Here is a 26,458-nt window from a genome sequence, read left to right on the forward strand (position 1 = left end):
AGGGACTCACCGATATGAATTTGGAGTATGGAGGGAGAGAAATGTCTGCGTTTGTGTTCCTGCTCTTTATAAGGCAACATTACCATGCCTCTTTTCTGGAGACATCATAGCATCCTGTGATCCACAGAAGACCCAAGTTCCAGGCAATACAACTAGGAGTCCTTGCAAAGAAACACTTATGTCTATCTATTCCCATAGTTTAGTCTACAGTTAAATACACTAACTACAGCTTAGTCTACTAGTTCTCAAACATCACTGGGCACATGACTCACCTAGAGAAGTTATAATTTTACCTGAATCTCCTCAAAAATTGCTTCAATACCTAGAGTAGGACAAGAAATCTGCAGTTTAACACACTTTCACCACTGCCACCCTATGATGTGATTCTGACATAAGTAGTTCAAACCCCACAGTGAGGAAGATGGCCTAAGTCCAGGATTATACTCAGGGTTGGTATAACAGAAAACAAAATGGAATCTTGCCACTTCTTAGCCCCAGGAAGTAGCTGAGACATCTTAAAGAAACAGGTTCCTTGTTACTGGAATTAGCCTTTGTCTACCATATACCCCTTTTTTTATATGTCTATTAACCTGCCAAGTCATTTGTACGAATTTGGAGATTTTTAAAGACAACCATCTTTTTTATTAATGCTTACTCAAACCTTAGACAAGCTGTTCAGATAGTAAAACTAAGCAATCATTTTTCTTTCCTCAACCTGCTTCTGGAACATACGTGACCATTCACTGTCATTTCAAAATAGAATCAGGAGGGATGTCAGTGTAATAGGGGAATGTTGCCTCCTAGCCCTCAAGAATGTATTACAAGTGTTTTTTTATTTTCCCCTAAATAGTTATGAATTCCAGGTGAAACCCAAAAACCCGCTTGGTGAAGGCCCGGTCAGCAACACAGTGGCATTCAGTACTGAATCAGGTAATTACATCAACAGTAATTCCCAAAAACAGTGTCAAAGGGCCACAGTGGAGCAACGTTTTGCATAGGAAGCTTGTTTGAAACCCAGCTAAACACTACATAATACTGTTTCTTGAATTTCTTAAAAACCCATTTGTGGGAAAAAGCAAACTGATGAAGGCTTAGAGAAACACCATTTATATTTTTCCTCACTTAAAGACACATCAGTTTAATTTAAAAAGCATAATCTATACCCTTCCAAAAAGCTAGTGAATGAATCCTCCTCTGTATGCCTAGAATCAAAATACCCGTGAGTGCATCCACAAAGGGAACACATGATAGTTTAATAACAGCTGTGGAATTTTCCAATTAGACCTTACAAGTTCCAATTCCTTAATGAGATACATCTGCACATACAGCATTAATATTTGCATAATTTTTATACCAACTGTAGTTCATGGCATCTTGGTGATTTTTACCATGAAGTTTTTGTATCAAACTAAAAGCAGCAGCTTTTGAAATTCAAGTGGAGGCTGGAATAGCGACAACTGTTCCCAACTACTCAAATTACATATAACAGATACAGCTGAATACCTACCAGGCAGGAGATTATTCAATCAAGAACAATTTCCAAAACAAAGCAAACTTTAGCAAAAGAGTACCACTTTGCAAATAAGACTTTGTAACTGTAAGCACCCATCATCTTCACCATGCCACTGGAATGTTGGGGTTTTATCTAGTAAGGTCTGACTTTTGTATTTATTTCTCCTCAGCGGACCCAAGAGTGAGCGAGCCAGTTTCTGGTAAGTACCTGTCTCAATGAGACACAACTACATGCTTTTCTAAACTTATTCAACTGACCAGGCATGGCAGAATCTGAATCATGATTTCGCGTTTTTCCACTTAGTCTTCTTATAATACCAAACAGGTGTGAATGTTTACCTACACGTTGTACAACACTGAGGACCCATGATGTTCTGGGAACAAGTTGGACATTTTGAAATTTGCTTTCACTCATGCGCCAGGCTTATTATTATTTAATAAAATAGCCAGTGTAATCCCAGCACTCAGAAGCTGAGGTGGGAGAATTGCTTGAGCCCAGGCGTAGGAGACCAGCCTGGCAGTATGATGAGACTCCCTCTCTACAAAACATTTACCAATAAAAAATTAGCTAGGCATGATGATGCACGCCTGTGGTCCTAGCTACTTGGGAGGCTGAGGTGGGATGTTCGCTTGAGCCCAGGGGGTTAATGCTACAGTGAGCCATGATCCCGCTTGGGCAACAGAGTGAGATCCTGTCTCAAAAAAAAAGAAAAGAAAATATAACACCCTCATTTCCACTTTTAGTAACAAGTCATATTAAAGCAGTTGTCTAAATTTTATAACATGCTACAAAAAAGAAACCTAAATTTCCTCCTAAATGACACTGCCTACATCTAGCTCTGCAGAGGCTATTCAACACCTAAACACCTTAACATACTGCTCTCAGATTGATCTATTGACAGAAACTTATTCTGGGGTTTACTTGTTTAAATCCTTCTACTATTTTTGGCTCCAATATTTAGCATGGGGGGAAAAAAAGGTATCAGCAAGTTGACAAATTCTGCAAACTGATTATTCTTAAAGTATCTGACCCAAGAGTCAGATACTAAACTCAAACTGTTTTCCTTACGTAGCAGGAAGAGATGCCATCTGGACTGAAAGACCCTTTGATTCAGACTCTTACTCAGAGTGTAAGGGCAAACAGTATGTCAAAAGGACATGGTATAAAAAATTTGTAGGAGTGCAGCTGTGCAACTCTCTCAGATACAAGATTTACTTGAGCGACTCCCTCACAGGTAAGCAGGGCTACCAGCTGTTTTCAGCCCTTAACTTATGGGAATGTTTTGCAGCATTGTACAACTTGGTCTTTTCTTAAAGAGTTTCAGGCACTAACGGGTGCTGTAAACACAAGTTTTCCTCTGAGCAAAATGTTATGGAAATGGTTATCATTCCTAGAAAACAAGGATTTAAGACATGCTATTAGAAGGTAAATAATAAAAATGCAATTATAAAACAGTGCCATCATGGCAAACTGGAATGTACATTCACTAACCATGGTCAAACTCCATTTTGTTACAACCATCCAGGGATAAAAAGCCTATTGACAATAAAGTGACTAAATCTAACGATAACCATGGAACGAATATAACATCTTCAAGATGCTAGAAGAGCTACAACCCCCTGCTCCATGCCCAATAGGTTATAATTTTCTATATTCATAGAGTAAAAATTTTTAATGAATAAGGCTGGCCCTAACATAAAAAAGTAGATATTTTTTCAGTCATTCAACTCTTCTAGGTGCTGCACACAAAGCAGCATAAAAGGTACTTCCTACTTTCCTATAGCTTACCTCTCCTTTCTTTCCTTGGTAAGAAGAGATAAATAATACGTAAATAAGTAAACATTTCATAGAGGTAAAGAACATTTTCAAAAAGGTGAAGGCCTAACAAGTTAGCACTAAGCTAAGGAGAAAACTGGGAAGGAACTAACCACACAAGGGTCTAGAGGAAAGAGGTCAAAGGCCTAAGGCAGAATACACCTGGCCAGTTCCACTAGTATGGCCCAGACTTAGTAAGTGGAGGGGCAGGCAGGTGTGAAATCATGTGGAGCTTTGAAATCAGGTAAGAACTTTGGATTTTATTCTGAGTATAATGGGAGACTGCTGGAGAAATTTATGGAGAAAACAAACATCTGACATGCATTTTTAAAAGATCACTAATCTCTGATAAGGGGAGGGGAGGAAGAATACAGGTAGGCAAGAGACATTGTTGGTTTGAACTAGGGTAATAGAGAATGAGGGGAGAAAGTACAAAAACAGTAATGATTTCAGAATTGTCACATTTCAAAGAAAGTAAGTAATACTTTATCCTTTTAATTTCTGGTTCTTCAGGAAAATTTTATAACATAGGCGATCAGAGGGGTCATGGAGAAGATCACTGCCAGTTTGTGGATTCATTTTTAGATGGACGCACCGGGCAGCAACTCACTTCTGACCAGTTACCAATCAAAGAAGGTATGTTTTCTGATCCTCCTCATAAGCAACAGAGTTTTACAGATTAACCCAGAAAGAAATCAAGCTGAGGAAAGCAATCAATTTAAGAAGAATTCTATAGTACTACTGCTCCACATATCACATATCTAGGAAAAAATGAAGACTTCAATGTAAGTTTCTCAGCTTAGAAACTTGGAGCCAAGGGAAATTAGACAGACATAATATAAATGCATTCTACTTCAAGAAAATCTAAACTTGCAAAAACAGCCACAAAAAAGCAGTTTCCCAAACTTAAATCATTCATGTATTAATGTTACGGGTTTTGTCATACTGAGTGCACTTGCATTATTATTTCCTTAAGAAAAAAAAAAAATTTACTGCTACCGTAAATGGAAAAAATAGTACTTACCTTGCAAGTAACTGTATAAATATAATTAAAATAGAATAATTCTGTGGGAAATGAATAACCTCTGTAAACTGCTAAAGACCCATTGGCACCAAGCTGTGTAATGAGGACTGAATAAGACTTAAAATTAATCCTTGTCTAAGCAGTGCAGAAGAGGGTAAATTAATTGTTCCTATTAGTCCGGAATCACCTGGAGGTTCTCTAAATAAACTATTTGATTCGATTTTTCAGTAACACATTTTGTTCACGGGCACTTAAAAATACCAACAATACTAAAAGATGACCTATTAAATTCTGTGAACACATTAATGGGCAGTGAAACTGTCCCTACCAACCATCCCTCCTAACCTGACATGGCAAATGTCAACAATTTCTCAGGTGCCCATTTTGCCAACCATGACTACACCTCAGGAAAAAACACCAGAGCTTCTTGCTCTCTGTTTTCTAAATTACCTCGCTTCACTAAGATTAGCCTTCAGCTATTCAATGACATCCTTCAATCTATAAGCTATGAGGGCAAAAATATAATACAGCAGCTATTAAAATGAAACTACTTTCTCTCTCAGGTTATTTCAGAGCAGTTCGCCAGGAACCTGTCCAATTTGGAGAAATAGGTGGTCACACCCAAATCAATTATGTTCAGTGGTATGAATGTGGGACTACAATTCCTGGAAAATGGTAGATGCTGCAAAGTTACCTTCTGTTTCATCATGGCAAACAAAATCATTGAAAATACTATGTCACATTCATTCAAAGCTATTTTGTTTACTATGTATAAAAGTCTACAATCTAATAGCAATACTAGATGTTTATTATTAGAAAAGATTGCTGAGAGTATTTATCAGGTTTTACAAAGTCATTTTAAGAAAGCAAAATATTGATGTTAACAGAATAACATTTTTGGGGAAGCTGGCTCCCTATTCATGGTATTTTAAGAGATCGTTTGTATATTATTTATCACACTGTTGTAATGATGTTTTGAGATACTTTTATAACAAAATTAACATCAAAAAAGGTATATACTTTTAAAAAATATTTACTTTTATTGATGTGTACTCTTCCTATTGACGAGTTAATTCCATAAATCTCTACTTAGTTTAACTTATTGGATCAAATTATCTTCAGCATATATATCTGGGGAAAAAAGGTCCGAATTTTCACATTTATATTTAAACTTCCATTTTTTAGCAACAGCTGAATAGCTTTGTGGAGGATTTTAAGAGTTACACATTCATGCTAATATACATTTCCTTTAAACATCCACAAATTCTTAAAAAGACTGAATCAGTAAATTTCATTTCAGCTAAAAATGAAGTCTAATATATTGTTTCAAAAGATACATTTTTACATACCATAAATGTTACAATATCTGAATATGCTTTGTCAAACTATCCCTTTATGCAATTGTCTTCATATTGTTTTTATGATTCTAATCAAGCTGTATGTACAGACTGAATGTGAAGTCTGAGCACAAAAATAATGCACGATGAGATCGCCTACCATTTTATAGGACATTTACTATGTATTTATATGTTAAGACCTCTATGAATGAATGTATCAGAGAATGTCTTTGTAACTGTTTAATTCAATCTGTAATAAAAATCTGACTCATTTCTATTAAAAAGGTATTTTCCTTTAGGCGGGGAATGGGAATCCTTGCTGCACTGTTGCAGTCATTCTGAAAGGACCTTTCCCTGTACTTACCTTTCAACATGCTTCAATCTTATCAATGCTACATTTTGTATTTTTCAAGTAAGTATAAATTCTGCAATAAAGAGATGTAATTTTTTTTAAGATTGAGTTTTTTTTATTTCTGAATGGTTCATCGGTATGTTAACTATACCCTAAGGAAAATCACAAAGTTATCCAGGCTCTACCAAACCCCCATCATATCTATTGTTTTTGTCCTAAATTAACCTTTCATCCTATGAAGTAATAAAGTTCATTTTAAACCAACGATTACCAATGCATTTTTTTTTCAAAGGAAGGACAAAAAACAAATGGCACTGTTTTCTCTGAATGGAAATCTGTAAGTTAAAATGTCAAAATGTTTATACTTCATTTTAAGACCAAACACCAATAAGGACTTCTGAAAAATTGTTTTTTCACATAATGTTGATGACTAAATTAAATTTGAAGACCACTAATGGATTCAATCACCTTTATTAACCTATCAGTGTTACATTTTATACATAATATCTTGTTGTATTCTCCAAGGGCTCTACTTTAGTACATCATGTTAATAGTAAAAAGGCAAGTAAGATGGCTAAACCTCACCCTAGCATTTTAATATCCTCTGGACAAAGGAAGCTAGAAAGTCAATCACTTTATACACGTAAGAGTAGTGTTCCAAAGTAACTAAGAAGCTGCTACATTTTTAAGCAGGGAGGAAAAAACTTTCATTTTGGTCTTTCTGTTCCAGCAAATTATACTTTCAATTAACAGCAACAATGATATCATTAAAAATGCTCTGCTTTTTAAATTTCTGAACTTCAATACAAATTAAAATAGTACTGGAGTCTTTTGGGAGGCCAACAGCTAGCAGCTACATTAACTGGTGTAGGTGAGCCTCCTTATCGATAACCAGGTCCAGGTTGGGTATAGCCCTGACCAAAGGGAGGACGGTTACGTGCATAAGGATTAGGCCCACTTGGAGGAGGGGTCATGGTACTTCCAGGAAGTGAAGTAAAACCTGGTCTTGGTTGATAGGCTCCAGGTTGGCTTGGAGCCATTCCAGGTTGAGAGGCAGGAGCCACAGTATAATTAGTAGGCTGAGAAGTTTGGGCAGTGTAAGTTTGTGCAGGATAATTGCTCGCCTGGTACTGCTGTGGCGGCTGAGCAGGCAGTTGTTGAGGCTGACCAGAAAAGGCAGGAGCTGGTGCCTGGGAAGTTGGTTGCTGGCCATATCCCTGGAACTGCTGAGGTTGTTGGGGTCCAGTCTGCTGACTATAGCTTGCTGAAAAGGCAAAATAAACAACATGTATCTTATCTTTTAGTAAAACTTTTCCAAAGAATTAGTCTTACTGTTAGGTGGACCAAAAATGGTGAGAAATTTAATAAATATGTATGTAACAAGCAGAGTGGTAGATTCCATCAAATAATATTTCAAGACCAAGTAGTTATCAAAGAGGCATTCTCTACACAATTTTTTAAACCCTCTGAGACATAATCCCTGAGAGCAAATTCCTGCCATAGCATAATTCCTAGAACAGATGCTCAAATGATAAAAGAATTATTATACTTTCTAGGAAGATCAAAAATGGGAAAGCTAAATAGTCATTAACCAGGTTTTCAGGGGAGACCTACTTAACAGTATCAAATAAAAACACATTGTGGAGAATGAACATTTTTATATGAAATAATACTATAAATATATCTTATTGTACTAATTAGGTGCTTTAAATTTTGCTCACTCTATAAAAACTAAGCCATTAAGAATAAATACAAAGTACCATTTTCACAATCTTTACAATCTTTCATTTCTTTTAGATTTGGTATCTGATGCTTTTTGCCTTTACGACTCAAAATTTTGACTTAGCAGTACAGCATAACACATAAAAAGCACACCATATTGCCCCATAAAAAGCAACATCTATATTCATTATTTACTAGGATGGAATTTTTTTTACAATAAAAGTCGGCTTCACTGAAAACTTTTATCTCTACCATGAAACACACCTGCAGCTACTTGCAATGAAACCTCTCCATTGACTGGAATCCTGTCAGCATTAAATACCAGATACATAAGAAAATTATTAAAATATGTACAACCCTGCATTAAAAAAAAAAAAGGATTGAATGAATTTGAGTATATTCTGAACTCACCTTGAACCTGGGTTCAAAATTTACTCATGAAAGAAACCTTTATGACATAGTCCATGAACAAAACTGGAAAAGGTCAGAGGGAAACTGGCAAACCAACAGTGTCAAAGATGGTCCAATGTTACCACCACCACCTCTTAGTCTCCAAGCAGAGTATTTAGTTGACTATTTCCATATCTCTCAATCAAATTCAAGTTAATAGACTAGTAGGATCAGAAATACAAAGATCATAATTTGAAAAACCTAAATTTTACTCAGAGTGAAGACCCTGACTAAATTTATTAAGAGCAACCTTAGTTCTTAAGAAAATCAAGTATCTTTAACCCATTTAACTCACGGTAGCATCTGAACACTGACCTAAAACCAATTCATAAAAAATTCTGAATGTCATACAATTTCTCCTATCCTCTACATAAAACTTACATTTTCACTATAAGGTTTTGGAGAAACAGATGGATTCAGCTTTATACTGAAAATGCCTATTCATTTTAAGACTGCGAGAAAAAAGAAAAGTGCCTTTTCATCCTGGCACCCGAAATCTAAATTGTTTTTTTAACTGGGCCTGGAAGTAATCTGATCCTTAATTATTGCTTAGGGGAGGGAATAACCCTATAGGCTGAAGATTTCATTAGCAGCCCACCAGTCTCTTGAACATAATGTGGCAATGCTTCTATCACTCTGTGTGTGTGTGTGTGTTTGTGTGTGGTCTCCCTTCCATTCCTCCAAAATAATAACTTTAGGTGAAGGACATCAGAAATAGCAAAAAATGGAAATATGGAAATTATGTGGGGTTTTTTTGAATACACAGGACATCTAGCCTTTTATGGAAGAAGTCTGCCAACTCCAGTCTAGGTTGTAGAATGCAGAATGATACAGGGAAATACTGAACTGGTCCAGCTCCCTCCACTGAATGGCTATATGTGCTTTGACAAGTCACAATCTCTTTGAAAACTAGTTGCCTCATTTATAAAATGCAAAAGCCTGAGTCCCACACCCAATCAAATGAAATTCAAAAATCTCTGGGAATGCAGCCCCTACACAAAGCCTCCCCCAGGTGATTCTAAAGCACAGTGAGGGCCGAAATCCCCTGAGATTAAATGACAACTAAATCTCTTCAGTTCTGCTATTCTTTCTATAAATCACATAATTTGTAACACTGATTTTTTTTTAAAAGAACTGCATCCTAAAAATAACCTTCCTCCTGATATATTCCAAACTTAAGTTCTATACATTTCATACAATTAAAAACAAGTAGCTACAGGTTAAGTCACTCCACAGCAAATAAGATCTAAATAAAATTATTTGTGCTAAAATATTTCAAACTTTAATTAATGACAGAATGTTACGGTCTAGGTCAGGAGTCAGCAAACTTTTCTGTAAAGAGCCAGACAGTAAATATTTTAGGCTTTGTGGGTCACATGGTCTTCTGTTGCAACTACTCAACTCTGCCATTCTAGTGACCAAGCAGCAGTAGAGAATATAAAAATAAAAGCAGAAGTGTGTTCCAATAAAACTTTATTCAAAAAAAACAGGCAACAGTCCCGATTTGGCCTGTGGGCTATACTTTACTGACTCCTGCTCTAGCTGATACCACAAAACTCCATAAAATTTAGACAAGATTCAACTTGCATAAATTATTTTTAATTACAGTTGAAATTCTGATACTTCAATCTTCGGCTGTAACACAAGCATTGGACACAAACTCTCTCTGACATGAATGTAACAAATACTGGAATTATAGCCAAAGTTACATTAATATTTATACTTAGATACATATAATCTTCGGCGGACAGATGGTAAAACACAAACAAAATAGGATGCTTATTTAAAACAACTAAACAATGTTCTTAGTTGCCTGAATTACATTTTATACGATTTTATCTGTATGGCCTCTTTCTGGTATTCCTACATACTTGCAAGAGATTTTAAAATCTAAGTAGCTTAATTTAGCTCTTAAATAAGATCACCTTTCCATGTATGAATCAACTGTTCATATTTCTACAGGTACTAAGAGTACACTGGAATTACGTGTTACATATAAATGGAGGGGTGGAGGGGAGGGGAAAACTTGCACTAAGTTGCCTAAGAGATAAACTGATCACGTTAGTAAGAGACAGCTTTGTATTAAAAAATTTTTATACTACAAGTTACTGCAGAATCATCTACTGTAAGTTTTATTTGCCCACCAGAAAATTGAAATGTTGATTTACAATAGATATTAATGTAAAATATTTTTAAATAAATAAAACAAATGTTGTTTCCCCTAAATAAAAACTTAATACCTATTATGTCAATGTACTACAAATCAAGGAATTAAGAAGAGCTTAAAGTTTAATGAGTACAGAAACAAAAAGCCATGAGCCAACTCCCTTTCAACACCTGCTCACCTGAATACTGAATACCATACTGTTGAGGCTGCTGAGGTGGAGCCTGCGGCTGCTGCGCACCATAGCCGGCCTGTTGCTGGTACTGTTGGTACATCTGACCTGAAAAAGAAAAACACACACACACACACACACAAGAAAACAAGACATGTTTAATGTGGCAAAGAGAAATATTTTTAAGATACATATACATTCTCTCTCCATCCAAACAGAGTAATAATATACAAGAAAGTATCTGTTCACCTTTAAATGTCTACGAAGAGAAGGAACCATTTTAGAAGTGTGATTTCTCTGCTGTGGACTAACTGCAGAGAACTAACTGGCAACAAACATTAAGTGCAACACCAGTGGCTACCATTTCATAAAGTCTAGAAAAACAAATGTTTTCCAACTCAGCTGCCAACAGATAAGTAACGCTAATGTTCATTAAAAGCCAAGTGAGTTGAAAATCAGTAAATAAAATGAGAAAAGGGACAAATACCATTACTATCATCTGAGTCCTTCCTAAAGCACTGTATTTGCCCTGTAAGGTTTGGACCTCTATTACCATATGAACAAACTCTTCGGTAGCAAGGAACTACATGACATCTTTTGTTCCAGAGCTGCAAGACACTTCTGAAATCTGTCAAGTTTGATTTTCTATGAATTTCCAACATCTTTAGCCAATAATGTGGACTCTAATAAAGCCTAAATGGTTCTTCATTGCACTATTGAATAATAGCAGACCTTTTTAACACGGGTGATGTGTTCTTGAACATGGAGTCCTATTTGTCCTATTTAAGGTCAACAATCACTGCTCCTATGAAGAAACCTTTTAGACCCTTATTACCCATGATTTTCTATTTTTTATTTTTCTGTCCTCACAATCTGTACCTATACCTGTGATTTTCAAGCAAAGATTGGTTTATGTCTTTATTATCTCTACCTCTCAATTATTTCACATTGGTTAATTTAACTAGATGTAATATCTAGTAGCAATAACCTTGCATTTAGTATCTATCTAGTATTTAAATCTTTAAAATAATCACATGTATGTTGGCTGATTCCTTTGAAAAACATTCAAACTACCTATTAATCAAAAGACTATGAGCAAACCAGATACTTACTGCAGAAGTGGAAGAAAAAAAAAAAAAAAGGCATTATATCAACTGCCACTCAAATTGAGCTGCAGTAGGCAGCTAGGACTCACAGGCTTAGAAAATGAGATGGAGTCCACTCTATTATACTAGCTGCTCAGCCCTAAACGTGTCTAAGTGCTGCCCACTGGGTAGCACTAAAGGAGATACAATTATGTTTATATCCAGCTTATTTACTAGTAAATGTTTCTTTATAATAAAAACAGAACAAAAATTAAAATCAGCTCAACTATTTTAAGCTATTTAACCTATTCCCAAATATGACAAGAAAAAAAAAAAAAAAAGAAATCCTCACAAAAGTTTCTTAAATGCTTTCCTATTGATTTAGACTAACAGCATAAAACGTAGCACAGAAATTAATCAAATTTAGATACCACCTTAATCCTAGATTGTACTTCATAACTAACTTCTGGAATAGAAGTGATCAGAATCTAAAATAAAAAGGCAAGCAGGTACAGAAGGGGAATAAATATGTATAGCACACAACAATGAACTCTAATTCTTCAAAATTAGAAGGCTTAACTCCACAATAAAAAAAATAAGCAACAGTCAATAAATATATTTTTAAAAATTCAACCAAATTAGTATTCCCTATCTCAGATACAGAAAAATTAAGCAACTTACCTGCGGTCAATAGCTAAGAACAGAAACATCAAGAGCTAAGAACCATCACTGGAACTCAGGCGTAACTCCAAAGCTTTAGTTTATAAAGTCATTTTGCATATATTATCCCAGGAACAAAATAATATAAATATTAACTTGGGCATCAACAAAAAAGGCTGAGATTAAGGCTCCATATAGTAGTAGACTGTGGTCATCAACGAGTAAGGAACTCCTGGTCAAAAACGTAGTTATTCCCCTCACTAAAAATGTATAGGGTACAACGCTTCATAAAGCTTTTTTTTTTTTTTTTTTTGCATGTTTTCATAAACTGCTATAAATTGATTTTGAAAAAATCCCTAAAAATTTCAGAGGTTTATTATATCTCTACACAATATTCCTTTTATAGCAGATCCTCAAATAACATCTTTTGTTCGACACTGTTTCGTTAAAACACTGAGAAGGAAAAAAAAATGATTCCCAGGTTACTTGTTCTGTGTGGAGTTTGCACATTCTCCCCAAGTCTGCGTGGGTTTTCTCTGGGCACTTCATTTTCCTCCCACATCCCAAATATGTGTATGTTGGGTTACTTAGCATGTCTAAATGATCTCAGTCTGAGTGACTCTGGGTATGTGTGTGGTTGCAAGTGTATCCTGCGATAGAACAGCATCCTGTCAGGGTTGGTCCCCATTTTGCTACTGAGCTGCTGTGACAGATCTCAGCCACCCACAACCCTGAACTGGAGTAACCGCATAAATCATTATCTTATTTGTTTTTATTAATCTTTCTTCAATGTATCTATAACTCACATTTGTTTTTAGTCTTTACCTAGAAGTCTGGGGGTATTTTTGTGATCAAAAATATGCTGTAGGAACTCAACTTACTCATATCAATTAACCTTTACTAGAACTGACTTCCTCATACTTCGTCTCACTTAAAGTTAGTTTCCTTCGTCTCACTTAAAGTTACAGTTTCCAAGAACCTATCAACAATGTTAAGTGAGGATTTACGGTACTTACTTTAAACCCACCTCATTCAAGTCCAAATGGGACTGTCACAGTATTCTGAAAATTAATTTAAGAAGTGTGTTTAATTGTTTAAAAAAAGAAAAAGGATGAACTTCTTCACATACTTGAGAGATCTACAGGATATATGAAGAAAGCAAAATGCAGACATTGTTTATAGTAAGCAATGTTTTGAGTAATAAAAAATACGGTCATGCATTGCTTAATGACAAGAGTAGGTTCTGAAAATTGTGTCACTGTACAAACATCATATAGCATACTTACACAAACCTAGATATATACAGCCTACTACATAGCTAGGCTATATGGTACACACCAGACTACAAACCTGTACAGCATGTTCCTGTACTGAATACTGAGGCAATTCTAACACATGGTAATTATTTGTGTATCTAAACATATCAAAACATAAAAAAGTACAGTGAAAATATGGCAAAAAAGATAAAAAATGGTATAACCGTCTAGGGCACTTACCACGACTGGAGCTTGTAGGATTAAAAGTTGCTCCGAGTGAGGTACTTGTGTTGAGTGAACGTGAAGGCCCAGAACATTACTGTGCACTACTGAAGATTTACAAACACTACACACTTAGGCTATACTACATTTATTTTTTTAAATTCCATTTCTTCAATAAATTAACCTTAGCTTACGGTAATCTTTTTACTTTTTTAAACTTAATTTAACTCTTTTTTTTAACACTTTAGCTTAAAATACATTGTGCTGCTATACAAAAATATTTATCCTTTATATCCTTATTCTAAAAGCTTTTTTCTATTCTTTTAATTTTAAATTTTCTTTTACTTTTTTAAACATTTAGAAAAACATTATGACACAAACATACACATTAGCCTAGGCCTATACAGCATCAGGATCATTGATATCACTATTTTCCACCTCCATATCCTGTCCCACTGGAAGGTCTTCAGGGTCAAGAACATCCATGGAGCTGTCACCTCCTATGATAACAATGCCCTCTTCCAGAATACCTTCTGAAGGACCTATCTGGGCCTGGTTCTACAGCTTTGTTTTTTTAATTAAGTATGAGTACACTCTAATGATTTAAAAATATAGTATAGTAAATACACAAACGAGTAAGTCAGTCACCTATTATCATTATCAAGTATTAGGTACTACCCATAATTATGTGAGCTACACTTTTATATGACTGGCAGTAAGTCTGTGTACACGAGAATCACCACAAACACCTAAGTAATACTGTGTGCTACATTGTGATGGCTACACATCACTAGGCAACAAATTTTTCAGCTCCATTACCATCTTATGAAACCACTATCATATATGCAGTCCACTGTTGACTGAAATGTTGTTATACAGTGCACGACTATATATAAGCTATGTTTTATGTGTATTTTCAAAAAGAATCAATGCCAAAGTAAAAAGTAATAACAAAAATTAAGGGGTAAAAGAGAACAGGATGAAGCAAAGAGTAACGGTAAGACTTCTGGGAATTATTTATTACACAGAATAGCCAACCTCTATGATGCCCCTCACGGGCTTCTGCACATGAATAGCATTCATGACAATGGGTTAGTATCATTTACATTCTTAGAAATTAGAAAGATTTGACTCCACAATACAAAAATGACCAAAGAATAAGCAACAAGCACATGAGTATCTGCTCCCTTGTGTAGTCCCTCACATACTGAATAGGGCTGACCTGTATACCAAGAGAATATTGCAGAAATGATAGTGACATTTCTGAGGACAGGCTATAAAAGACAGGTATCTTCTACCTCATTCTCTTCTGATTGCTCATTCTGGTGAAGCTGTCATGTCATGAGGTCACCCAAGCAGCCCTATGGAGAAGTCCAAATGGTAAAGAACTGAATCCTCCAGCTCTGGTTAAGCTTCAGATGACTATAACTCCAGCAGCCATTTTTAATTGCAACCTCATGAGAGATGCTGAGCCAAAATCACCCAGCTAAACCATTCCCGGATATCTGTCTAAAACTGTATGAGATAATAAACTTTTGTTGTCTAAGCATCTACGTTTTGGGATAATAGTTACACAGTAATACGTAATACACATAGTTTTGACTTTGGAAACGTAAGGGATAGCTGTAAGAAAAAATGACTCAAGACACATTAACAAATGCAAAGTGTGAACCTTGTTAGGCCCCTAATTTGAACAAGTCAATTTTCTTGAAACAATTAGGGAAATTCAAATATAGACTAGTACGTGTCGACATTAAGAATCACTGTTGAAGTTGCAGCGAGCTATCATCAAGCCTGTGCACTCCAACCTGGGCAACAGAGTGACACCCTGTCTCAATTAAAAATAAAAAAGAATCACTGTTAAATAACAGCATGGTGGTTATATTAAAAAGAAGATTATCAGTTAGACATACATACTGAAATAGCTGAGTATAATAAGCTGTTCATAATTTGATTTAAACTACTCCAGCAAATTAAAAGGGGTGCAGTGGGGAAAAATGATGAAAAAATAATGCCAAATATTGGTAAATGTTGAAGCCACGTGACTACATGAAGAGTTGATTATTCTATGTATGTTTCAATATTTACATAATAAAGTCTACTCAGCTTTTCATTATATTGGCATATGATTTTACGGATTTTAATTATATGCTTTTTCATTTTTTCAGTTTGTCAAACAGCAATATGGTCTCTGATGATTTTTAGCGTTCTTCTCCTTACCAGTTACATTTCTGGCAACATCACACAGTCTTCCAGTAACAGGCACTGGCTTTATATGAAGAAGGGTAACATTATCCCTTTTGGTTTTTTAAATAATGCTCAGTATCTTGTTGATCCTTTTAACTGAACAACATATTAAGACTATATTTATTTGGAATAAAATTCACAGTTCCAAGGTCCCTTTTATGGGAGTTAAGTAACAACTCAGAATTCTTAATTTTAGTTTGGACTATTACACATTGTAAGAGATTGCTATGTTAATAAATTATAAGTGATACATTTTATGTTGGTAATTCTGCCAAATTATAACCAGTAGTTGATCTAAATAACTGGCAATGTCAAAGACTCATTATACATCAAAAAGTATTTATTAAAGTAACCTATAATTAATGCTGGGAATCTATAAATAATGAATATATTTATCTAAAGCTGTGCTCTTAAAATAGTCACTAGCCACATGTGGCTACTGAGCACCTGAAATGTGGCTTGTCTGAATTGTGATATGTTGTTTGTTGTTTGAAGTGTTCCGAATCGGTGTCAAATCCCAGACTTCTAATACACAGTACCAAAAAATTAACTTTTTAATAGTGATTACACGTTGGATACATTAGACTAAATAAAATGTTACCTTTTCTTAAATATTTTTCTAATGCAGCTAAATAGAAAAATTACATGTGGCTTCTACCATAATTCTTTTGGACAGCACTGATCTAGAATTAGATCAGTTACTAATAGTTTAAACGATGTCATGTATTAACTGCACAATTTTCATATTGTATGTTTTAATGTAAGCTAACAGTTAATTGTAGCAAGGTATACAATATTACTTAAAAGAATTAAATGCATATAAACGGTGTTAATCTGCTATCTCTGGAAAAAGGAATTTGGTTGCTGTGGACAGAGGTGGGAGAGAAAATTTTCACTGTATGTCCTTTCACATTTTTAAAATTTTACTTATTTGAAAATGCTCAATTAAAACAAACACTTCATAGTATGTTTAGATATTGCTAGTAGAGCCTTAATTCCCATTTATTTATACATAAACAGCAAACATTATTTGGTACAATGATCCTTCCAACTGTCACTGTATCACAGTACACATTATACACTGCTTACACAGTACACGGTATACACTGCTTACACAGTACACAGTATACACTGCTTACACAGTACACAGTATACACTGCTTACACAGTACACAGTATACACTGCTTACACAGTACACGGTATACACTGCTTACACAGTACACAGTATACACTGCTTACACAGTACACAGTATACACTGCTTAAAATGGGATTTATTTAAAAACAAATCTTTAGTTCACTTGAGGTAGGCATTAAACTCTCATCATACCTATACTCTGCTTTTGTCTATTTCAGCCCACATCTGCTTTAGTTCTAGTTTGTTCTAGTTTTGGCAGTAGCATTTTGGTGCAGAGGAGGAGTTAACTAAAGTAGGTTGAGAAAAGGCTTAATAAGAAATTCTTCACAAACCACTGATTCATCAGCAAAATGTCACCTGCTAGTCCATAATGACTGGTGTTCATCCAAGGAGACAACGCTGTGGAGTTTTGTTGTTTTTTTTTTTTTTTTTTTTTGGCTTTGTTTTTGAGACAGGGTCTCATTCTGTTGCCCAGGCTGGAGTGCAGTGGAGTGATCACAGCTCACTGCAGCCCAGACTGCTTCAACTCAACAATGCAACCAATTCTTCCACTTCAGCTTCCCAAGTAGCTGGAACTACAGGCACATGCCATAGCACACGGCTAACTTTTTTAAATCGTTCTTTTACTTGTAGGGACAGGGTCTCACTATGTCACCCAGCTTAGTCACAAACTCCTGGGCTCAAGTGATCCTCCTGGCTCAGTCTCCCAAAGAGCTGGGATTATAGGCGTGAGCCACCACACCTAGCCAGGTAACTCCGAAAGTATCACCACAGGATAGGATTCTATTCCAAAAGTGGTCAGTTCATTTTAGCCTATGTTTTGTTTTTGTTTTCATGTGATTGATAACTTTAATCACTTGCTTTGGGTGCTGGAAATACATTATACCACTATCTGACCCGTTAAACAAATAGTTAGAGCGCCACCTGGTGTTTGTTCTGAAGTGGAATGTGGTTTTAAACGTCCCAACATGCCCAGGCAACACAAAAACCACATTTAATCTGGAAGGCACCCTAGAGATAAGTAAATACTTAGTCCCGCTCTGCAGAACTCCAAGGTTTTCAACGAGGCACCTTAGTGCCTGCTGTCTGAGGTCTGTTACCCTTCAATCCCCTATTTTAAATACACAGCTTTCAAATTATATTTCATTCAGAACTAAAGACATTCTTTTGAAACCACTGTGTTTAGTCCAATTTTCACATTTTACAGTGAAAGAATATCAAAACCCAGAGAGACTAAATTGCATATCCAAGGATGGATTATTTCAGAAGAAAAAGTCTGACTTAAAATACACTGCTTTTATTCCATTAAAGACATATTGCTAAATTTACAAAATTATAAAAGGCTACTTACTAATCTTACCCAAAAAATCCACTACAACTAAAGTTATCCTTTACCTCTATTTAGAAATATTTTTAAATTAGAAAAATCATGCACGGATGCTGAAGAAAGGAGGCAGATAAAACAGCATGTAAGTATAACACAAAATAAAGTGTGAAATCACCAGTCTGAACTTCACTACCCTCCCCGAGGGTCACCACTGACTAATGACTGTCTTTCACTCTATCTATATTCATAGAAACACTTTTTTAAGGTATTTTTTTCATTCCATTAATTGGAAACAAACCTGACATATTGTTCTATTTGGTTTTTTAAACATCAAATCTGTCAGCACATCAAAATTTTTCCTGCGTTTAAGGCACGACTAAATACATGAAGTGTTTACAACAATGCTGCAATAAACACTTCTACACATGTACTTTCCCAAACATGTGTTCTAAACTCTATTTTACCTTCAATCTGACCTGCTTGTGTCTGAGCTCCTGTGTATGGTGGTTGCTGCGGCTGAACTCCTGGTGGGTGAGCTGCTGAGGAGGAGGAAGCAATGCTGTCGGGTGTTCCTGAACGATCTTCTGCAGGAGCACTGGGTGGCCCTGAATAGTCAAAAAAAAAGTCAGTTTAGTATCCAATACCTGGCCTTCCCCCAGTAAGCTCAAGGAATACATTTGGTTAAAAGATACTAAAAATACTATAGAATAAGTATATAACCACAAATATGGCTTTTTACATTAAATGTATGTACTTTATTTTTCCCTTTGTTCCAGTCTGTTAATCCAAAGCTACAACTGGAAGTCCTTCCTTATAAAGTGTAAAGTACTATATTCCCGAGTCTTAACCTCTTCCTGCAAAAAAACAAAACTCATGTCTGCAACGCCAATATCCTCCTACTCCAAGCAATGTATTCTGCACATCAACCAAAATTATCACTTCATTCTTCCAGGGGTCTTCACTGCCCATAAATTAAGTTCAACCCCCTAGTTTGGCATTAAGGGTCCAAACATTATTTCTCACAATTTCTCTTCTCACACGTCTCCCTTTCAGCTAAACTAACTTCTACCAACTCCCATAACATATCTAATATTTTTTGACCTCTATTTCATTTATCACTGTTCTCTCCACTATACCCCATATATTTAAATATAACATTCACGTATTTAAATATGACATTATTTAAAATCCAATTATAATTCCACACTTCTAGCAAGCCTTCTTGACTCATGAATACCTTTTCCACTAGTGAACTTCTATCTAGTTTACTTTTATTAACCCATACTGACTTCTACTTTGCATTTCTCAACAGCTCCCCCTTTCACTCTTAAAGCCTCTGCGGTCTTTTGGCCGGGATCCTGACCGTTGATTGTTTTTGTCTGCCTCACAAGGCCTAGCACTCTAACTTACATATGGAGACACTGTCATTCTTCCAAAATAATGAACACAGAAATGAATGGAGAGAATATACTACAGTTCCAATGCTGTGACAGTCAAAAAAGAGATTCTGAGGACAATGTAAATATGTCTTATTCCTTTAAATTCTTTCTGCTTTAGCAATGCAGAAGAGTAGTTAAAAGCATAGGCTTTGGAGCTAGACTACCTAGGTTCAAATCCTAGTGCTGTCACTCACTAGCTGTGTAACTCTGGAGATGTTACATAATCTCTTTCTGTGCCTCAGTTTCCTCATCTGTACAAAGGATATACTAATTCCTATTTCATAAGATTATTGTGAGGATTATCAGTTAACAAGAGCTTATGGCATGGGCTTATAAAAGGAATTATACAGCAAAAGCTTATAAAAGTGACTACTACTCAGAAAGTTCCATATAAGTACTTGCTATTATCAGCAGACTAATTTCTCTAAGGGCAAACTTCTATCTTCTGCTCTGATGTATCCCCAGAACTTACCACAGTATTAGGCACAGTTGACAGCTGACAGTCCAAGTATTAACAAGAACCTAAACTAGGATATAATAGTGGTAATGCAAGAGACTGATGATTGCCAGAATAAAATCGATGATGGTTTCTATCTACCACCATTTTACTTAAATTTATATCTATGTAGATAAATACATTTACACATTCTTCCTATTAGCCTAAATATATATGTATTTGTTACTTTGGCTCCTCTTTCCTCCCTTATATGTAATTTATGACAGTTAATGTTCATTCCATCTTTGTAATATTTTATCCCTCGTTCCCATTGCCACATTCATTATTGTAATAAGCCATATTTTTACCACATCACACCTGAAGAACTACAAAAGTATCCTGGCCATGTGTACAGTTTTTCCGACTATAATTCAACACACAAAGCTGTGAGAAAAATGGTCTTCAAATAATGTGAATCATATTAATATTATTCTACCTGGAATACAGTACATTTAAATCAAAATTTAAAAGTCTGACCACATCAGATTTTCACACAATTTTATTTAGTGAGTAATTCCATGAAAGTCTCTAAGAAATACAAAATGAATACACCGTATACATTTCCAACTACTGATAAAGGCAAAGTAAATCCATCAGATAAACTCTCCCCCAGGTAACAACTAAAAACATGAACGAAAGAAACTATTTGAAATAACTGAAAGTCAATCAGAAACCAGAGTTTACCCCAATAAAACTAGAATGGATAAGAATTAAAAGCGCTGACCTCTGCAGCTCCAATGGCAGAAAACCACAGTGTTAACCACCTCATGGCTGGACAAGCAGCTGAAGATTTAGGAGGAAAATCCCTGAAGTGAGGGTGCCACTGAAAGGGTAAGACCCAAAATCTAGGTATATATACTCCGCCCAAATCCACAGCTGACTGTAGGGCTGGGAGAGCGGAGGAGGAGATCTCAAGAAGGCTCAGAGAAAAAGCAGCACCTGGAGCAAGCTGAAAGGACTGAGCATACATATCAGCTGCTATACACCATAGGGAGAAAGGAGGAGTAGTTTTGAGTATGTGAAAGTTATCAAAACCAAAATGAAGTCATTAATGTTAAAAAATATAAAAAACTCTGATATGGCCATGAAGAGAGGATTCTTAGAAAAACTATCACAAAAGAGTTCAAAAACCACAAGCCTACACAAAGGCCATCACAACTTTACAAAAATAAATAAATCAATACTTCTGTGACTGTGAGGACATCTGCCCAGAAACTGCCTGTCCAACCTCAGACTGGCATCACTCTTGCTAATGATCTTCGTAGCCAACAATAATTATTTCAAAACAATTACGTATTCTCATTTTTCCTTTAAAAATTTTGTCTGACTTTACCTCACTGAATATGCACACAGTTTACTATGGCATGCATATTTTCAATGTAATGCTCTATTCCCAAATACCTTTTTCTTTTAGAGAGCCCTTTTCTGTTTGTTATTTATATTGATAAAGTCCACACAAATGAACTCCCTGCCAGATCCTCAAAAGAATATAAAGAATCCCAAGTCACTACAACATATTAACCAGAATGTCTAGTTTTCGACCAAACACTATTAGACAGGCAAAGAAACAGAAAAATGTGACCCTACGGGAGTTGGGGAGTGTGTGTGGGGGAGAGGAACCCGGTCAACAGAAACTGACTCCAAATGGGTCCAAGTGTTAGATGTTGCAGATAAACATTTTAAAGCAGCTATTCTAAATATTTTTAAAGAATCAAACATAAATACATTCAAATAATTAAAGGAAAATGTAGTCTTAATGAATGTCAAATAATCTCAACAGAAAAACAGAAACTATAAAAACTCAATGGAAATTCTAGAACTGAAAGCACAATTAAATAATTCACTAGAAAGGTTCAACAGCATATTAGAAATCACAGTGACCCTGAAGAGTTCAACAGAAATCACCCAACCTGAAGAACAGAGAGAAGACTGAAGAAAAATGAACCTTAACGACCCATGAGAGAGTATCAAGCTCTCTAATGTGTTATTAGAATCCGAAAAGAGAAAAAGAAGCGGGAAAAAATAATAAAGAAATTATAACCAAAAGTTAAAAAGAATAAAACAATATAGGTACTGCTTTAAGGTTAAAAATTTGTTTATATACAAATCCACTCTATACTCAAGCAATTTAACCAGAAAATCTACATATAATTTTCAATTTCTCTAAGAGAAAAGACAAATCAAATATAATTCGAATACTGCAACTAATCAAATTATAAAATAGTTCAGATTTTTGCAAACTTTCTAAATTTTACTTTCAAAAATTTACTTGAACCCAACAGTGGTTATTCTTTAAGGGGGAGGGTGCTACTGTTGGGGAGAGGACATAAGAAAGTTTTCTGAGTATTGGAAATAATCTACATCTTAATCTAGTTAGTCTTTTACATAAGTGTACAAATATGTAAAAATTTGTTAAACAGAACACTTAAGACTTGTGCACTTCACCATATCCAAGTTATTCTTCAATTAAAGAAAGAACGAAAGGAAAGAAAGGAAAGATGAAGGAAAGGAAGGGTATAAAGGAGTTGGAAACTAACTTACCTGAAACCTGATCATCTGTTAAGCCAAACGCTGACATAACATTTTTATTGATTTCATCTTGGTTTTTTAAAGGATCAAAAGCAGACATACTTGCTGCCATAACCTGAGTAGACTGTTTTCCAGAAGAATCAGAAGCAGGCTTTTCTTCCCTACCATCCACAGTATCTGCAAGAAGAGAGGAATAAACAAAAACGTGTTTCCTTTTTATCTATACTCGGTAAGGCCTAAACGTACAAGATAGGGAAATAACGTATGTGTACAACGATAGTCTGGAATATTAAGTATGTCTGAATATAAGATTATAAATCATTTTACTTTCTTTATACTTTTTTGTATTTTTACTTCTAGTACCAGGGAGGAGAGGGCAAAAAGAAACAGAAGATTAACAACAGCTTTTCCAAAAAAGTTATTTACCTCCTTTCATAAGAAATATTAGATGAAAAAAATACAAGCTCCTGGATAAAGAGAAACATTTTACTGTTTTGGTTTTTTTTTGGAGCCCAATGACCTATATCCTAGTATCAGATACCCACTGGGCACTCTGGAAATAACAATTATAGGAACTAAGGCTTTATTTTATAAAAAGAAACTTAACTAAAGTTATAATCTCAAATTTAACATTTCATTTTTACTGTCTAGTGGTCCACTACTAAATTACATGGAAATCAAGCCAACCATAATTAATTCATAATCTTCCATAAATAGCACATTAAAAACATTTTTGAATTTGCTACCTTCTATTTTAATATGTATTACTTATTAAAATACTTATTCAAATGCTTACAGATAAAATGATGTATATGGGATCTGCATCAAAATAATACAGGAGGGGAGCCGGGTGCGATAGCTCATGTCTGTAATCTCGGCGGGAGGCCAAGGTGGGTAGATCACTTGAGGCCAGGAGCTCGAGACCAGCCTAGCAAAACCCCATCTCTACCAAAAATACAAAAATTAGCCAGGCACAGTGATGCATGCCTGTAATCCCAGCTACTCAGGAGGCTGAGTCACAAGAATCACTTGAACCCAGGAGGAGAAGTTTGTAGTGAGCTGAGATCGTACCACTGCACTCCAGTCTGGGTAACAGGAGTGGTGAAAGTGTGTGTACCATAATTATATGATACCATAAGTTGGTAACTGTTGAAATTGTATGTGGGTTTATGGGATTCATTATAATGTCTACTTTCGTATATACTTAAACTTTTCTATAATAAAATGTTTAAAACAACAACAACAAAAAACAAAATGTTAAATATTATAAGCAGGTTAAATTTAAAATCATGCTTTTCTTCTAAGGATACTAAGATATTCCACAGGCATTTATACTACTGTCTTTCGAAAGAAAGAGTTCAAGAATAACCTACATTTTACAAATAGGAATCCAAGTCCAAGATACAAAAGACATCAAAACAAACAAAACACACGAACAAGTAAACAAAAGGACTGTTGTTAATCATTTACTCAATTAAGGAACAATGATTATCACTTTTGTTACCAAGTAAGTAAATGAATATCTGTTCTTAGATCACCCCAGTAATCAATACAAAATGTATCTTCTGAAAAAAACTAAGTGCTAAAGGAATATAAATACCCACAGCACACACTGGCTGGCAGCTCATTCATTCCTAACATACCATTCCAGGCTACCCTAATATTTTCTAAGTTTTTGGAAAAGGAAAACCCCTAGAACTATTCCTTTAAAACACGTCTACCAGTTATCTACCTTCCCTACCAAGTTCCTTCCTCTAATCCCAAGAGCATACCACGTCACTCTTACCAATTGTTTCCCCTCACATCTCACTACCTATGCCTCTTTTCACTTATCACAAACTATAACGATCAGGAAACACACTATATGTCCTACTACTTGCTCCATTAACTGCTGGAGATACTGCCAACAGGTCAATCTTCTATCTAAGGTAGTTTACACACCATTTGCCTCTTGGAGGAAAACAAGCATCCAAGAACCACTGTAATAGAGAGCTGAAGACCACAGGCAGCCATGTTTCTTGGTGAGGGTAATCCACAGGTTCTGAATAGCACTGATAGCTGATTGGCAATTTCATTTTGTGGACTAGATTTCAGTTTCTGATGTAGGGCGCTTTTTTTTGTTTTTGTTTTTTAAAATTAGAACTATCTCTAAAAATAAAATGCAGATTGTATTATTCTTATATCATCTTATCATCAGATACGTCAGACAGGACACAATAACTAGAAGATGGCCATACAAGAAAACAACACATGGCATGACTTCCAAGATGCAGAGAAGAAACCAATTTTAACATCTTTTACGTTAACATAGGTAAAAAGCTAACAATAATATGTATAAAAATACAGAAACAAAGAATGAAGTATAAACAGTAGCTAGAAATAGGTGAGGAAAAAGTTTCACCTAAACCAACAAATTCATAAATCCATTCCTGAGAGTAGAATGTGGGCCACTGTAGCTAATTTCTGAACAGTACTGGCTATACTGGTTAAATTCTCATCTACATTTCTTAATATTTTGCAGATGGTTAAATCCCCTGAAATTATATGCAAATGTTGTGTCAGCATCTATGAATTCTTCTAGAAAAATTGTCCCATTATGTTCTGAAATAGAAGTGGAACTAGAAATCACCAATCAATCACCAAATATTTATTAACTATCTATCATTAACATAATTCCACATGATTATTAGAAGACAGGAAGAGAGTAATGATGGAAAATACGTCTTTATTTAAACTGTAACTAAAATAAACACAGAAAACAAAAACTCCCAAATTATTTAATGGCCAAAAACAGAATACATGCCATTTATCCACAAAAATTATCTTGTGTTAAGCCCTTTACATGCAGTCATCCAGACCAGACTTCTTTTTAATTAATTTCACAATATGGACAGTTCTAAACATATGAAAATTATAAGCAAACAAGTTGTAAAAAATAATGAGTTTTCTTTAAATGCAACATCTAAGAATCTTAAAAGAAGAAAGCAGTTTTTTAACTCTACTTTCAAGTCATAACACATACTTAAATTTCAGTCCACATTTTAAAATACATTTGGTCCCAAAATTATGTCAGTTCCAAATGTCGATACTTCTTGCTTTATCTTAACACAAATAGTACATGTCATCTATAAAATGGGGGAAAAAAAGTTTTTCTTTAAATATTATTAAAAATTGTGTTTCAACTTTACAATGTACCATTTTTAATGAATATTACTAATCTAAGTGATTTTTAGTTGAAACTACTTCCAACACTACGTAATATTCATGAAATGATTTTCAATTCCCAAGGTTCATTACTTACCTATTATACTAAAAAGGGTCATGTGTCAAGAGGATTTGAAAACTGACCTGTGTAACAAATCCAAAAGTCTAAGACTAGTTGTGAACGAATCACCCAGAAAACACTTTAAAAATGGGATTTCCAGTTCCTAAACTCCAGTAGGTCTATGATGAGATCCAGGAATTGGTATAATGAAACCTCCTAGTAATCTTGATGAACAGCAAGGTTTAGG

At 35.1% G+C, this 26,458-nt stretch overlaps 2 protein-coding genes across 63 annotated transcripts in view; one reads left to right on the forward strand and one right to left on the reverse strand.

Annotated features, from left to right (window-relative positions):
- The window catches only part of ABI3BP (ABI family member 3 binding protein), a 244,211-nt gene extending 238,068 nt beyond the window's left edge, over positions 1 to 6,143 (forward strand). For all 50 annotated transcript variants that reach the window (XM_005548290.4, XM_045385365.2, XM_065539257.1 and 47 more), the window contains 5 exons: positions 851 to 930; positions 1,683 to 1,712; positions 2,586 to 2,747; positions 3,842 to 3,964; positions 4,916 to 6,143. In XM_005548290.4, the coding sequence (XP_005548347.3) occupies positions 851 to 930; positions 1,683 to 1,712; positions 2,586 to 2,747; positions 3,842 to 3,964; positions 4,916 to 5,031 (511 nt within the window). In that variant the 3' untranslated portion in view covers positions 5,032 to 6,143. The remainder of the gene's footprint in view (positions 1 to 850; positions 931 to 1,682; positions 1,713 to 2,585; positions 2,748 to 3,841; positions 3,965 to 4,915) is intronic.
- Positions 6,144 to 6,496: 353 nt separating this feature from the next.
- TFG (trafficking from ER to golgi regulator) overlaps positions 6,497 to 26,458 on the reverse strand; it is a 37,505-nt gene continuing 17,543 nt past the window's right edge. For 4 of the 13 annotated variants that reach the window (XM_074033592.1, XM_074033593.1, XM_045385384.3 and 1 more), the window contains exons 5-9: positions 22,959 to 23,123; positions 18,947 to 19,087; positions 10,559 to 10,657; positions 8,028 to 8,068; positions 6,497 to 7,305 (exon numbers count right to left, since the gene is read on the reverse strand). In XM_074033592.1, the coding sequence (XP_073889693.1) occupies positions 8,034 to 8,068; positions 10,559 to 10,657; positions 18,947 to 19,087; positions 22,959 to 23,123 (440 nt within the window). In that variant the 3' untranslated portion in view covers positions 6,497 to 7,305; positions 8,028 to 8,033. The remainder of the gene's footprint in view (positions 7,306 to 8,027; positions 8,069 to 10,558; positions 10,658 to 18,946; positions 19,088 to 22,958; positions 23,124 to 26,458) is intronic. The other 9 variants (XM_074033588.1, XM_074033590.1, XM_005548294.4 and 6 more) reach the window with 3 other exon arrangements.

This window comes from Macaca fascicularis, chromosome 2 (genome assembly GCF_037993035.2).
Source record: "Macaca fascicularis isolate 582-1 chromosome 2, T2T-MFA8v1.1".
Taxonomy (NCBI): Eukaryota; Metazoa; Chordata; class Mammalia; order Primates; family Cercopithecidae; genus Macaca; species Macaca fascicularis.